Source organism: Primulina tabacum, chromosome 4, assembly GCF_025594145.1.
Source record: "Primulina tabacum isolate GXHZ01 chromosome 4, ASM2559414v2, whole genome shotgun sequence".
NCBI classification, from domain to species: Eukaryota; Viridiplantae; Streptophyta; class Magnoliopsida; order Lamiales; family Gesneriaceae; genus Primulina; species Primulina tabacum.
In genome coordinates, this window is record NC_134553.1 from 2861494 (window position 1) to 2877440 (window position 15947).

Genomic DNA, 15947 nt, shown 5'->3' on the forward strand with positions numbered 1-15947 from the left:
AACGGAATGGGCGGAACGGAACGGTTTTGGTGTTTAAAAAATATGGTTATGAGATATTCATGGTTCATTACGGTGTATGGTAATAGAATGATTATGTTATTGATATTATATTTCATAGTTGTTGATGATTATGAAAATGAATGTGTAGAATAGAAAGTTGATCTTGAGCCAAATAGGAAATGGAACTGCATAAACGGTATGAAAAATGTGGCAGTAGTTGTGGTTTATAGTATAATGTCTTGTATATTGATCCAATTGTTGTGAGACTATTTCCATTAGAAAGATAAGATATAAGGCTATAACTTTCATGTTTTGAGTTTTGTTCAAATCATTAGGGAAGACGAGCCAAAAGTGGCCCGAAGTGTGTCGTGTGTATCGTTGTTCTTGCACTGACACATGTTAGGAAAATGAGCATAACTTTTTACACAGACCTTCAAATGACATGAGGTCAATTGGAGATGAAAGAAAACACATAGGGCTACAACTTTAATGTTGACCACTTTTGCTAATTCGGAAGTTAAAAATGAGTTTTTCGGCAGAATGTGGCGTGCATATGGACAATCACGTCAATATCCAAATGTTCGAAATCAATTTAATCTACGAGATAGTGATGAAAAATATAACAATGATCTCGCTCCTCCGCGTCACTCTTCATGGTATTAGCTTTGGTATGTTATAATTTTTAGTGTGTATTTCTTATTGTGCTATTATTGTAAAATAGTTTTGTATTGAAAGATTAATTTGTAATAATTTCATATATTTTATTTTTTAGTATGATGTAATTTATATTTTATTTTTTTTACCAATTTTTTGAATTTATTAATTTTTTTATACAAACGTTCCGCAACCGTTCCGCAACGTAACATTGGAACTGGAACGGTAGCTGTCGTTCCAAGCACCGCAACCGTTCCGGCAAACCACGATAGTACATTAATAAATGCAGGAAAAGAATCACGCGGAATGATGATGACACATTAAATAAAAAGAAAGCTTGAAAACAGATGGCAAGAGAAAACCTGAAACTGGGGGAGTTGAACGTCGACAGATATAAAGATATATATGTATCAATAGATGAAAATGGAGGGAGAGTTCATCCAGCATATATCTCTGCCATTTGTTATGTTGGTAGGCAGCATTTTACATACATTTCTTATTTTATCATCCTTTTTATTTTAGGTACGTACGTATTTACGTGGATTGTTTTATATTATATCATATTTTTCGGATTATGCATATCTAATAACTATTAAAAACTATAATAAAATTTTATAAATCAACTCAACTCTACATACATAATCATCATGTACATAATAGTTAATATTTTTTCGGATTATGTATATCTAATAACGATTAAAACTATAATAAAATTTTATAAATCAACTCCACTCTACATAATAGTTATTATTTTACGTATATCACATGTACATCGTTCGTTAGTGATTATAGTATATATGTGTGTATAAATATGTTTTTTTTTTTAAAAAAATTCTATTTGTAAGATTATTTATATATATGTACACTATAAAGTGCTTTTCCTAATAAGACATAAATTGTATAAAAAAAGCATCCAATTTGGAATATAATTATAGCGATACGAGTTACGACGTACGTTTCACTAACCAAATATGGCAAAAATAAATCACTATTATTTTATATTAATTTAGATTGCAATTAATGAAAGTACTAATTTAGGTTGTGTTTGGTTGATAAAATTTCAAATCCATGAATTTCGATTATATTTTGTTGTTAACAATGAAATATTATATCAAATCTAAATCCATACATTAGTTATTTACGCATTAGTTATATAAAATAGAATAGATTTCAAATAATAGAATAAATTTCAAATGTCACTATTATTAGGTGAATTTGAAATCTATAATAATTAACATGAAATACTATACAAACATAAAAATAAAAAATTTGAAATTTATGATATTAATGATCTAAACAACAAAAATATAATTAAATATATATTTGAAATATTTTCATCTACTTTATTATATTTAATATTTGAGTGTCTTTCAGTTACGAACATATCTTGATATGTTTGGTGGAAAACGCAAAATTATATATATATAATTGGAAGATCTTTTTCATGATTACTTATATAGGTGTCAATTATGCTGGTTTCTGTCACTAAATTAATATTGTGATAATTACTCTATTAAAGAATTTGGAGCCACTTTTCCTGTCCACACACCAACATAGTGAAAGTACGAGTACCTAATCTTGAATTCAAACTCCATAATCATCAAGGTGTCATTTATTATAACATTTAAATCATGGAAATATAAAGATTGTTCAGACTATGGAAAATTTCTTTTGGGTCTCGTAGGAACAAAAGCTGTGAACCTAGAATCAGTTGTCCAGCATTAGCCTAAATCGTCCTATTACAGGTAACAGGTATACCCTTTTATTTTTTTGGCTACATCAATGTTTCAGTGTGGTTGAATGCAACTCAGACGATGGTTCCACTGCTCGAACTGAGACCAAGCCAAGCCATTTGTTGCCTTGTAAATAGCTTGAATATATTTCTCGTGACTACGTTTCTATCTGAGATTTTACAATCCCACCTCTCTTTTTTAATTTTTCGAGTGTTTGCCTATTGACAGTGATATATATCTCTATGTAAATTATAAATTAATTTAACTGTCCTAAAAATTAGGGAGGAGCGGTGAAAAAGAATCAACTTCGAAGATGATTCTGACCAACTGAAATAACTGATGGCTTAAAATCCTGTAATCTCAATCGGCGGTCATTTTCACTTAGTAGACATAGCAAGAAGGGAATTTGAATCAGAAACATCTGAATATATATGATTTGGGACCCAAATTCTACACAATCTTTAGTTCTTGGAGCCATGTGGTATGCAATGGGCACGGATCCTGTTTTCCTTCTGCTGTTGCTTTCTCCGAGAGTGAATAAAACCAACCATTCCGCCATTTGAACTGACAAACGCGACATTTATGAATAGTTAGGAGGCGTGACAATTTGAGGATTTAGTTTCATGAAAACAGAAATCCATGTTCTTTACCTCCTTGACTGCAGTGGGGAAGTGAGCAACCGAGCGTGAGTAAGCACATAATCTGTCTTCCATCGCTTCTTCGAAGACTATACCTTTTTCTGCAGCAGCAGCGGCTGCCAATTCAGCTATAAGAGCGGACACCTAATGTCGAAAATTTTAAATTAACCTAGTTGTTTGTATTCAATCCAATATGCTTTCAGAGTTCAATAATGTAAGGTTTTAAATGAGACGATCATTCGATACAATGTTATTATCAAATGATCCTCATTACATACAAGAGATGATTTCTAGAATAGACTGAACGAAATTACCATCAAAATTCCAAAGTTCGAATTATTCTTAGGTAAGGTGAAATGGGTACATCTACCTCAGAACGATATTCCTTCTCCACAGCACCAACTGTTGCACCAGGGTTACGGGCTCCAACAAGCATGAAAGCACATATCCAAATAAGCTTCTCAAGCATTTGCTTTTGAAATGCATCTTTCTCAAGTACCTATTTTTTCAACAGAAAATAATCTGTCAAGAAAATTGAAGTATTTAAAAGATAAAAGATAGCAACAAAAAAATACACGGAAAATATCATGTTTGATCAGCGAGAGCAACAATTGCCAGTATAAGGTGTGAGCATCTAGGTGGTGAAATAACCAAAAGATCTAGCTAAATCTGTTGCGTGCCTTACAATATTTGAATGGCACTAACGAGCTACAATTTTTTACTTAATGGAGTGGAGACAAACTTGTGATTAAAAAATTAGTATCACGTCGTTTCAATCATGCTTTGATGGAACAATAACACACAAGGGATTCTTGAGTCAATATGTGCGGTAATTGCTTCCACGGGTATGTGTGGTTTCTGACGCGGCATAAAGACCAAGACATAGGACTTGAGTTACCTTATAATGAAATTTTTGAACTGAATCCTTCCTCACAACTACAATTTTGGCTCATTCCAAAAGACTATCTTATAGCCATTAGTCAGTGGCAAACTGTTCTCTTAAAGATAGCAACAATCCAACCCGCTATATAATTACTGAGTTGAATTCGCGGGAGAAATAGATCAAAACATCAGACTTTACCTTGCAAGTCAGGCCTCTAGCCCTCAGTCTTCCAGCAACTGCCGATGCCCACTTCCCATAAACAGCCGTTAACCCTTCAGGATTGGTGTCAGTTATCCCATCAACAGGAGGTTCGCCCAGCTTAGACACAGCAAAATACGCCAAAACTTGATCGGCATTACCCAGTCCCTTACTTTCAAACCATGGCTCCAGCATTCCATTCTGGAAAAACACCAAATCTGCTATAGTTTAAGATTCAGCATCTTTTAAGGTTTAAAACACCTAATTTGGCGAATAAATAAATGGACTGAAACCAAAATTTTGTGACAAATTTGGCAAAGATAAATAAATGTAATGTATTTGAAACTAAAAAATCATCCAAATTTCATTATAAATCAATAAAATATTCTATATTTCCAAGATAAATAATTCATTTTGGGTAAAGATTACAAGCAATGAGCTATAAACATAGAGTGGACCATCTAAGTAACTAGGAAAAAATGATTATATTTTCTAAAAGAATCAGATAAATATGTTCATATCAATCCTCTCATACCCCCCCATTATTCGAACTCGAACGACATAAAAGAAAATTATCACCATAACCATGAATCATCGAAGAAAATCCGCCAAGCAACAGAAATCATGAACACAATCATACCGCTCCACCGCGATTTCGGAGTAGAATCAAGAACGGCTTCCAGATCATCATTTCTTGTACACACTAAAATCGGACCCTTGAAATCAACCGGAACAGATTCCCCTCTCTTAACCAAAACATCTTCTCCACTACCCAAATCTTGAAGAGCTCTGCCCACGCGTCCTCCACCTACTATAATGGCAGGAACCACCACTTTCTCAGCCGCCATGGTGGCAGAAATCGAAAAGGATACAGTTGCCGCGAATTTGGAGGTGGTATTTAAACGGGAGGGGCGGAGGGAGGAGCTACAGGGAGAGAGCACGGCGGCCATAGGTGGGGTTTGGAGAGTGAGGAGCAGCCATCAGTGAATAATTTTGATGATTCTGATTTAGGAAGTGAGCCACTCGTTTTCCACGACTATATCCGAAACACCCACAAGTTTTTTTTAAAAATAAACAATTTTAAAAAATTAACAATTTTTTTTTTTTTAAAAAAAAAAGCCGAAGGGCCGAGGTTTCAGACCCCGGTTCCTCTTTTTAAATTATATATTTCAATTATCGATATAAATTATAATATACAAAACTTTAAGGGCATTCTTTTTTAAATACTAATATTTAAAACAATCAAATTGAGATAGCGGAGCGGGCCGTCAACAACCCGTCATTTGATAGGCTTGGCCGATCTAACTGGTATTAGACAATTGTAGTTATATCAGGTGTATCAACATATCGTTTGAGCAATTCGAAATAGAATAGATCTTTTGTAAGATGTATTCAGGAATCTTTATCTATGAGACGGGTCAACTCTACCGATATTCACAATAAAAAATAATACTCTTAACATAAAAAAGTAACACTTTTTCATGGATGACCCCAAATAATTTGTACCACAAAATTACGAAAAGTAAGACTATCGCACACAAATTTTTGTCTTCGAAATATTACCAAATAGGAGGGGACAATCTAGTTGGCTTAGCTCATTTTAACGACTTTAATATGTCAATTAAATTGGCATCGACAATTTTATGAATAGTAGAGTAAGTTGTTTAAAACGTTTTCACTATTATTATTTTGATAAAAAAAAATATAAATCGTGTTGTTTTTTAAAAGTAGATAATATTCTTGAAGTCAAACATTTGGGCCTCCCGGTGATAATGGATCCTGACTTTCCCCGGTTTAAATTTGGGCCCGTGCACTGAGAATCAAAGCTTGAAGTCCAACAAAAATATTTAAAATAGACATTAAATACTGTTGGTCGTATACATTTTTCTTCTTAAAGTAGAGAATTTATTTATTAGTTTCTAACAAATTTGTTTTTATTCAATTAATGTGATATTTTAATAACCTAAAAATTTATTTTATGCAACTTGATTTAAACATGGGAGAAACAAAATTGTGCTTCATTCTTTATATTAGACATGGTAGTCCACATATAAAATCATGAGTAACATTATTAAGAGATAAGGTACGATACAAAATAAAAAAGTTAGAGATGTAAACGAATCAAGTAGAATAGTATCAGGTTCAAGTTTGACTCGGTTAATGTATATACATGATTGAGCTCGATTCAATCTTTTATAATAAGGCTCGATTTCGGCTCGTTTTAAAGTTATTAAGCTTGTGAATAGATCGAACTCGGCTCGTTAATAACTCGTTTATCATGTGTAATGAGTCTTACTCAAGCTCGAATCGTTAAGTAGACTCGTTTTCAAGCTCATTAAACAAGATCATTTTCGGACTTGTTAGACAAGCTCGTCCAACATTCTTAGCCAAAATGTCAACCAAGATATAAAAATTTAGGAAGTAAGCATATCTTTTTATAGTCTTTCAATCACTTTCATTACACTCAAATTTTGATGTGAAGCGATACAAGTTATTATCGTACAATCAAGACCAAACAAACTAGTCAAGTTCGATATAGACGAGCCGAGCTCGAGCTCGCGAACTTACAAGTCGAATATCTTTAAGTTTGAGCTCGGATCAAAACAATTGTCGAGTTCGAAATCGAGATCTAGCTCAGCTCGATAAATTTAATAAATAAATTTGTTATCGAACCGAACTTCAAATAAGTCGCAAATATCTTTGATGTTGCTGAAATCCGCGTTGGTAGCTGGGAGGTCGGATCTTCACTTGGGGAGCTCATATCAGATCTTCGAAAGGTAGCTAGGAGGTCGGATCTTCACTTGGGGAGCTCGGATCGGACCTTCAAAATCTGAAAGCACAAACATGAGTGTTAGAAGGGGGCCGGAAGGTTGTTCCGGCGTAGCCCCTCCGACGCTCAAGTCAGAGAACAAAAAACTGAGAGAGTAATGTGTGTGCTGAGAGAATGTGAATATATGAATGAATAAACAGTGAACGAAACCTGGTATTTATAGGGGACCGATAGAGTCCTGATTTGGTAGGTTTAGATCCTCAGAATCTTGAAAGATTTGAGTAATCTTGTGTCAGATTTGGTTAGATCTTGTGCCAGATTTGGTTAGATCTTTAATGGCTTTATCTTGTTGGGCTTGATTTCTGTGGGCTACCCGTTAATATCTAGGTAAGAGCTCTCAGAAGCATGAGCCCGCGAAGGATCTCATTTTCTTGGGAGCTCGGCCAAAGCATTCCCAAACGGCATGAAAGCAAACTCTGGGAGGTCGGCTCGGCTTTGCTCTTGGAGGTCGGCATAGGAGGTCGGCGGTGGAGGTCGGCCATCTCACTGATCGACGAGATTGTGAATATGAGAGGTCGGTCTGGATGACCTCCCACCAGCTTCATGTGAATGAGGTGATCTCCTGATGGGCTCTGTCCCGAAGATGACCTGCGAGGCTTTCCGAGTACCTTTATGGGCTCTCTCTTTTTGGGTTACCGAGAGTAGGTCGGACCAATCTCCGATCCGGGGTATCAATCTTGATTCATTGTCGTAAAAAGGGGCCATACCTTTTGTCAAGCCGTCAGCCGTAATAAATTACCGGATTTTCACATAGTTCCAAGTACAGATTTTTAATGCACAACAAAAAAAACTTCCTTGTTCAAAATTTCAAATTCAAATAGCCGTTGGTTTCATCTGTAACACCAAAAAAGAACACTACTACATAATAAATTCATGCCACCCCACTAGCACACAAACCAAATCTTCCCCGAGGTTCAGAATCTCCACTCAACTCTCCAAAATCTCTCAACCTCTTCCTTCGAAATCCAAAATTTTGAACCATGGCTTGTTGCAAAGAAACTACAGTTTCTCACCAATCTTCCTGCAGCTCTTCCCTGTATCGGAACCCACTTATCGAAATGAAACAAAGCCGTAGCTCCAGCGAAGGCGAGTGGAACGGCGCCTCACTTTCCGTGCGTATGCGCCGTAATTCAGCTTTTGTCAATGATGATAAAGAGAATGCGGTACCAAATATTAGACCCGAAAAACCTGAAAAAATTAATTGGCAAGGAAACACGGTTATTGAAAACGGGAAAAAAGACAGTTTTTTAAGAGATTCTTCAAATGGGAAGGAGAATTTGTCGAAGCCATCTTCTTTGCAGCTGTGCATAAAGAAGCACGAGCCCGAATCAAGCATTGGATTGAAGATTTGGGATAATTTTGGTTCAGAGAACACGGATTCGGTCAATGTTTGGGAACATTCTGATTCGGAAGCTGCACCAGTTCCTTCATGGACGACTTTGCCGAATAGGTTAGTAATACTTGATGAATTTTATCCAAGATTTTACCTTGAAATAATGGTGGAAAGGGGAACAAGTTTTATTTTTAAGAGGCACAAAAGAAACATCAATTGGCCATCTGGAATCGAAAAAAAAAAGGATCAAAAAGTCCAGATTATACTGGCTCTGGATTTAATCAATGGAGATGGCGTGGTGATTGTGCTTTGCAGGTCCTTGTTGTGTAGGCCTTTGCCGGTGGATGTGGGGAGGTGCACATGTATTATATTGAAAGAAAGGTCGCCCGATGGATTTGATGGAGGCACATTGTACACACTTTATACAAACGTAAGACCAATTTCTAAGTTTTTACGTTTGGCACTTGACCAAATATCATGTGAAGATTATAGGGCTTGATGCAAAATATTTCTAATTGCTTTGTCACATGATAGGAGGGTCAGGGGAGACAAAATCGCAAACTTGCGGTGGCTCGTCACAGAAGATGCAAAGGAAGATCAGAGTTCACAATATCTCAAAATCCCAAGGCCCAAAAGATTGGCTTAGATGACAACTTAATTGGCATCGTGACTGCCAACATAATGGGATCAAAGTACTATATATGGGATCAGGTAAGCATCAAGTTTCCTAAATTTAGTTATATGGTCGCTGTAAAATTTTGTTTATTTTTTAACTAGAAACAGAAATTGATCTGTAAAAGCCTATTTTTATGGCTTCGATCAGGCCTCCATATCCCGACGACTAATACAATGGGCTGAGCAAGTCATTAGAATTATAAAGTTAAATTGATTTCCATATTAAAGTTACGAGCCCACAATGAGCCATATGATAAACTTGTCTTGAGCTTGAGAATTTCGAATGTAAACTAAGCAGTATCCGTATTTATTGCAAAAAAAAAAAAAACTCGTGAGTAGAAGCATTTTATTTTCTTGAACTGTATTTGCCGTGTGTCACAGGGGCAAAGCCAGAATGTGTTGAATAGAAACCCCAAGTTATTGGCTGCTGTGAAGTAAGTTGAATCCTTAGAAACCATTTTACAGGTTCATGATGAAGTTATGAAAGCTTGACTACAGATTTTGCAGATTTGTCCCTACTATATCTACCTGGACTGGAAGCTACCGAAGCATGAAGGCATGGGTTCCAAAGCACTACTCTATGCAGCTGAAGAATACTAATCAGGTAAACTTGATGCGTGATTCGTTCTCGCTGTCTGGGCCCCGAGTTTTGAGTATGGAGGTGATATATAAACTCAAAAAATTTTAGGAGGATATAAATAAAGTTTTTGTATATGCAGTACATAAGAATATTATTTTGAGGCGATATATAAGGGGTCCTCCCCAGCACCCCTGTCAGGTTCCTCTGACTACTCTTCCTTTATATACCATAACCATCCCGGAAATGGTCGAGTTATAGTTGAAAAGTTTGTGTTTTTTGTTCTGCAGCAGGCAAGATTTGGGTGCCATCAGCTTTCATTAATAGTTGTAGATGTTAGGTCCTGAACTTCTAAGTTGGTTTGAGAAAATGCAATTTTTATCTACATACCGAACTTTTCCGAAGAATGAGAGCCTATAATTATATCGAGTACCTTTTCATGTATTAGGTACAACATATTAACGGATTACCCACAGAATGGGTGGTGAATAAAGATAAAGTTCATCAGCTGTTCTCAAGAGTTCCTCGTTACAATAAGGTTTGTAGGCTGATTTAATCTGATGACTTCATTCTCTTACAAAACTTAAGATACTCGATTACTTCGCTTAGATCTCGAAGCAATACGAGCTGGATTTAAGAGACAGAGGAGGAAGGGCAGGTCTTAAAATTCAAAGTTCGGTGAAAAACTTCCAGTTAACTTTGGAGGTAATCATTCATTACAAGTTTTGTTTAAAGCAACCAAATTATTCGAAGAGACCTATCAAAATCGTATTTTGGTTGACATTAGAGGAATGGAATGCAAACGATCCTTCAACTTGGAAGAGTGACAAAGTCCAAATATGAAATGGATTATAGGTAGGTGACATCAACTATAAATGTCATGTATCCTTCCTTGGTGCTATTTTCTTTGAAATTACTGAGAATAAGAAATAATCTTTTTTTGCAGATATCCATTGACTGGATACCAAGCCTTCTGCATATGTTTGGCTTCCATTGATACAAAACTCTGCTGCACAGTATGATTCTAACATTTATTAATCGATCAAAATTCCAATGTAAGAATCAAATCCTATGGATTTTAATGTAACTTGCTTACATCTAGAAAGCACACAACATAGCATGGCCTTGTTTTGAAGCTAAAGGGCAATTGAAATTTGACCATTTATTTGGGCATTGCTGTGTACATTTGTGGAAATTTAGTTTGTAATGTGTATTCGACAACTTCTCGTCTTGGTTAAAGTATCCACATTCAAATAGTTTTTATCTTGCCAAATTTTATACCCCACAAATTAATTCGAATTTAATCGGTCGGCTCAAAAATTAAAGACCGTCAACTGTCCATTGACTTTCAGTGACGTGATAAATGCTCCAGGAAAAATGGAATAAAAAAGCCAAATTGCATCATGATTTGACTCTTTGGCTTTAGGTGGTGAAATTAGGTTTAAAAATTTACATGTAATAAAAAAATACAGAATTTTTTGATAATAAAAAAAATGGACAAATTATGGATGGTTTCTTATCTATGGCGAAAAGGAAATTTGAGGTTTTTGTGATTATATGTTAAGTAATATTGTTGGCCATATGTATTGTTTGTTCAAATTAGAAATGTATTTTAATTTCTATGTAACTACGGTATATTTTAAATCTCGGGTAGAGCAAATTCTTGAATACGGGAACAAAGTAACAACAATTTTATCAAATCACAAAAACTTGCACAATGATTTCCTAATTCAAAAAAGAAAAGAAAAACTTGTACTATGAAATTTTCTACATTTTTCCATCAATTTTCCTTCTGCAAGGGCATTAAATATTTTATGCGCTTATGTCCTATATTTTCATACATAATGAAAGCAACTTTTTAACTCAATAAATTGGTAGAACAATATTCTGACACATTATCAACAACAGTTACCTTAAGAACGGACATGTAAGAAGGGAAAACTAATCACACTAAAACAAAGATTGCCCAAAATAGATTTTAGATTAAGTTCCTCCGTAAGAAACCATATATTAAAGAAATGTGATGGATGAATTGAATAAACATTATATCTACACATCATTAATTATAAAATAGAGGGGGAAATCTATCATTCCTATTAGATCGAAGACAGAGGAGAAGCATGCATTAGTACTAAAAACCTAGCTAGTTGTTTTGCATGCTCCAAGTTATCAAGTGTCAATCTGCCTGTTGGCTTAAAAAAAGAATCAGTTCATCTCAGTCACTAAGTCATGAAATAATATCACTTTTATTGCTAATCATCAAGCTCGTACATTGGCAATGCAAAGGAATCATAGTCCCCGAAAATAATGTCATGCTCCTCAGCGAACCTGCTCGAATCTTGGAAATCAAACGAGGTTTGTATGTCTTCAGGAAAGTAACTTCTGGGAGGAACATCGCGTTCAGAAAGGCTCAAAGGGCTGTCACAGGTTGCTGTTTGCTCCAACATCTCCTTGAACTTGGAGGATTGTTGCAATATTCCAAGGGCCGACGTGGCAGTGGTGGAGCCACCAAGATATGGTGGCGTTTCGGTTGTGGTCTCAGCCGAGCTCGAGCTTTGATCATTGTAACTAAGGTAGCCCGATCCAGATTCTTGATTAGGGTTTTGGATCTTGTTAATGTCAACTTTGTCATTAGGGTTTGCTCTTGCGAGAGGTTGCAACAAATTGATATAATGACTTAGGTCGAAATTAGTGATCGCATTGAGCCCACGATATTGTATGGCTGCCATGTCATATGCAGTCGCTGCTTCTTCTTGGGTAGCTGCACAAAATCGAAATATAAGAAAAATTATTCAAGGTTGATTGGTAAAATCGGTTGCTTTAAATCCATAACTATATGTTATATTAATGAATTCAACAATCATAAAAAATTTTGTGAGAAAGTGTTAAAAGTTTAATTACATGTTCAATAGCAGATCTTGCCAGCTGGTGAGAGTTGGTGATCTACACAATATAATTAACCAACCATATTTGTTTGCTTTCGATTTACTAACTATTTGCCATTATATTCTTTGACCATAAATGCCTTTCATTTTCCCTATAATATCTTAGGCAAAAACTTGTGTGAGACGGTCTCACGGGTCGTATTTTGTGAGACAGATCTCTTATTTAGGTCATCCATGAAAAAGTTTTACTTTTTATGCTAAGAGTATTGCTTTTTATTGTGAATATCGGTAGGGTTGACATAAAGATTCGTGAGACCGTCTCACAAGAGATCTACTCAATATCTTATATATTATTAATTCCATGTTGATATATCATATGTTTTAAACCATAAAGCAACTCATGTATTACTTGAAAAAGATAACATTGTTTTTATACAAAAAATAATAATCTAAAATATGCATTAATGATTTGAGTTTATAAAGTAAGTCATGAGAATAGTAACCAACATGAGTGCACCCAATTGTCATTGTCATTATTAAGAGTACCAAAATTAATTATTCGAAAGACTCGTCAACTACATGTTGCATACATATTGGAGTTTGTTTAAATGCGATTTAAGAGTATTTTTAATGTTAGTGATCGGGATGTTTATGTTTGGTTGTTAATATAGGTAAAACAACACAGATTTTGGTTTATTATTAAGGAAGTATTCTTAAGTAGTGTTTTTCTATTAGGTTACATCTTTGTTGTCCCTTTTCAAGTTTATCATCCATAATTTTATTTGATAATTATTACTATATTTAATGGTAAGTGGAAATAGTTCGAGCATTAAACAACAAATGAGTAAATTAACAATTAAAATAAAGAATTAATTAAATTACAAAAATATATTCATATAAGCAATGTGTATGTATTACGCGTACCATATGTCCCAAGGTAAAGATATTTGTTGCCAAAAACTCTTCCTATGCGAGCTTCCCATCTTCCATTGTGATGATGTCTAAGCAAAAAAAGGGCAAAAAAATAAAATAAAATAATAATTAATGCCCAAAAATCTTGAAACCAGGAAATAGATAGATAGTAGCAATCGCTCGAATTCATCATGCCTATTAGTTTCCCCATTTCTAGAGCCAATTTAGTCATTGTCTTTAGTAGGAATGGCCAAGAAACTGGGTACGAAATGGAAGGAAGATTATTTTTTTATATACAAAAAATGTGCGTATGATTTTAATATTTTCTCCGACGGACACATATTTTCGACACATGAGATTCACCTCTACTCGACATCATAATACATACATGTATCTTTCGAATTTTAGAGAGATATTCATAGAGTTAACAAAAATTGGCAAAGTTTGAAGTGTGAAATGTTAAATGTGATAAAAAAAAAAAAAACCCCCGTTTTGCAATAAGTGTTAGTAAGTTCAAATTTTGGCATAGGACCCTATAATATTTATGAAGCTCATCAAATTATTTTAGTTGGGAGATTGTGAATTTTTTCAAAGCCATTAATTATTAGGCTCTATGTGAGTCTTTGTCATATGTTAATTTTGTCACGAAATTGGACATACAGAAAAGATAAAAGGAGACAAGTAGAAAATATTTTTGTAAGAGTAAAAACAAATATATATTATTTTAACCAAAAAAAATTATTAATTTTTATAAGATGAAATGAATTTCAATAGAATGTGGAAACTACCTTGCCACTCCTCTATACTTTGACACGCCTCTAGAAAACCCACTGCTTTTCCTGCCATTTAAGTTCATGAAAATTAATCAGTTGATAACCTAAAAGGTAACAAGAATCTTGACCAAAATGAAGTACTTATTTTTTAATATAATATCCATAAAATATACACTAAAAAATTAAGAGGGCATAAAATTTAATAAATTTTCACTAAATCTTTTTTTTCTTTTTTTTTTTGCTAATCACTCAATACATGGTTGTGATTTTATTTTAATTTGTACCTTCTTAATGAACCGATGTACTCTTCCTTTGATTGACCTTCCATTTCCTTAAACTCTTGTTGATAAGTGGAAATCTACTGAACATTAAAACAAAAAAAAAAAAGACAAGCTTTGGATCAAAATAAGTCGTTAAATTGTAAGTAATCGCCAATTTCATGAAGTCGATAATCCAATTTAATTTGTTTGGAGTTGGAATTACTAGAAAATTTAGGATGGTGTCTTGTCCCCAATACTTCAATGCAGCCAAGTCATATGCATGTGCAGCTGCTTCTTCGTCATCGTAGGCCCCTAAGAACGCAATTTTAAAATCATAATGTGGGATAAGATTCGGTGAAAAAGGCCAATTCGTGATCAAATCAACGAGCTTTTTCAACACTGAAAAGAAGTGTTTTTTAAATGCCCATTTGTTTAAATTTTTAAAGAGGGATTTTTTGGATTTATGTTTTGGATATTTAAGTTAAGTGATAGTTATGGCCAATATACTTACCAAGATATACTGCATTTTTGTAGGATCCCATCAACCACCATTGAAAAACAATGCAAACCAACAAAGAGTAAAAAAGGTGAAATCACATTAGTGATGCCAATATTTTGATTAAATAAACTCTGTTACTCTTTCTAAAATTAATCATGAATAGTTTTTTTTTAAAAAAAAAAAAGAAATGAAATCTTGACAAATGACCTACCTTGCCTTCCTTTCTTGTTCTGGGATTCATTCCAGCAATTCTTATCCCACAGATGAGCTTCATATCGACCCGTCCACCGGTGTCTGAAATATTATTTCACCACCATTCATCAAATTAAAAACTCACGATGATCAGTAATAAATGGATGACTCCAACATGCAGGAGAAAAGATAAATCACGTAGAGAATTAATTACCTGGTAACCCCTCGATAAACAGAGCTACGTTGCTGAGGAGAATCTCTGGGAACACTTTTACGTGTCCGTTTGGCCTTTGGAGAAGCACCTTTGCTCTCCTTAATATTCTTGTCGCTCGAACTGACAGCGCCGTTTTTAAGGTTCTGCTTTGACGTTTTCGCCATGAAGATTTTTTTCAGTGCGGGGAGAAGAACCTCAAAAATCCACACGTTTTTAAAATGTAAGAAAAAAGAAAAAGAATACACGGGGTTTGATGAGATTTGTTAACCAAAAAAGAAGACTAAGTCCTCCGATGTTATAGCGTTAGTGAGGTGGGGTGGCCGGCGGGGGAAAGGGTGGTTTTGTAGGTATTTAGTGGCCGTCTGAAAACGGCTGAATTTTCTTGTATGTTGTCTTGATTTGGTGTGGGCTATTGGGGGTGTCTTGATTTATACTGGTTTTGGCAAATAAACTTTTTCACTTCAAAATTTATTACACGGCTGCAATTTCTGGTCGTCATATTTTAGTTTACCGCATTTGCACCTCTTCCTAGCCAAAAAAGGAGACATTTAATATATGTATCTAAATTACGTTTTGTCCTACCAACTCATTCTTGCTTACATAACTACTGGTTTAATAATGAAAATATATATATATACATACATATGAATAGGTCTCATGTGCAACGATCTCATTTATCTATATATGTGAA

General features: G+C 34.6%; 3 protein-coding genes across 5 annotated transcripts; 1 reads left to right on the forward strand and 2 right to left on the reverse strand.

Moving 5' to 3' along the window:
* Window positions 1-2678: 2678 nt before the first annotated feature.
* On the reverse strand, window positions 2679-5120 carry LOC142542410 (uncharacterized). 2 transcript variants are annotated; one of them, XM_075649031.1, is made up of 5 exons: window positions 4747-5120; window positions 4107-4324; window positions 3396-3524; window positions 3038-3169; window positions 2679-2951 (listed from the first exon to the last, which is right to left on the reverse strand). In XM_075649031.1, the coding sequence occupies exons 1-5, from the start codon at window positions 5054-5056 to the stop codon at window positions 2838-2840; spliced, it is 903 nt and encodes a 300-aa protein (XP_075505146.1). In that variant the 5' UTR covers window positions 5057-5120; the 3' UTR covers window positions 2679-2837. The 2 variants fall into 2 exon arrangements, with proteins under 2 accessions (XP_075505146.1, XP_075505147.1); XM_075649032.1 differs by having other exon boundaries at window positions 4107-4307; window positions 4747-5024.
* A 2691-nt stretch (window positions 5121-7811) lies between these two features.
* Window positions 7812-10735, forward strand: LOC142541420 (tubby-like protein 8). 2 transcript variants are annotated; one of them, XM_075647955.1, is made up of 9 exons: window positions 7812-8386; window positions 8585-8699; window positions 8804-8980; window positions 9326-9378; window positions 9443-9548; window positions 9970-10059; window positions 10131-10226; window positions 10309-10376; window positions 10468-10735. In XM_075647955.1, exons 1-9 carry the CDS (start codon window positions 7917-7919, stop codon window positions 10541-10543), a joined length of 1251 nt encoding a protein of 416 aa, XP_075504070.1. In that variant the 5' UTR covers window positions 7812-7916; the 3' UTR covers window positions 10544-10735. The 2 variants fall into 2 exon arrangements, with proteins under 2 accessions (XP_075504070.1, XP_075504071.1); XM_075647956.1 differs by having other exon boundaries at window positions 9452-9548.
* Window positions 10736-11562: 827 nt separating this feature from the next.
* On the reverse strand, window positions 11563-15723 carry LOC142541421 (AP2-like ethylene-responsive transcription factor At1g79700). Its single transcript, XM_075647957.1, has 8 exons — window positions 15257-15723; window positions 15062-15144; window positions 14863-14871; window positions 14575-14663; window positions 14376-14449; window positions 14107-14157; window positions 13331-13407; window positions 11563-12282 (listed from the first exon to the last, which is right to left on the reverse strand). The coding sequence occupies exons 1-8, from the start codon at window positions 15418-15420 to the stop codon at window positions 11774-11776; spliced, it is 1056 nt and encodes a 351-aa protein (XP_075504072.1). The 5' UTR covers window positions 15421-15723; the 3' UTR covers window positions 11563-11773.
* Between the last annotated feature and the right edge of the window lie 224 nt (window positions 15724-15947).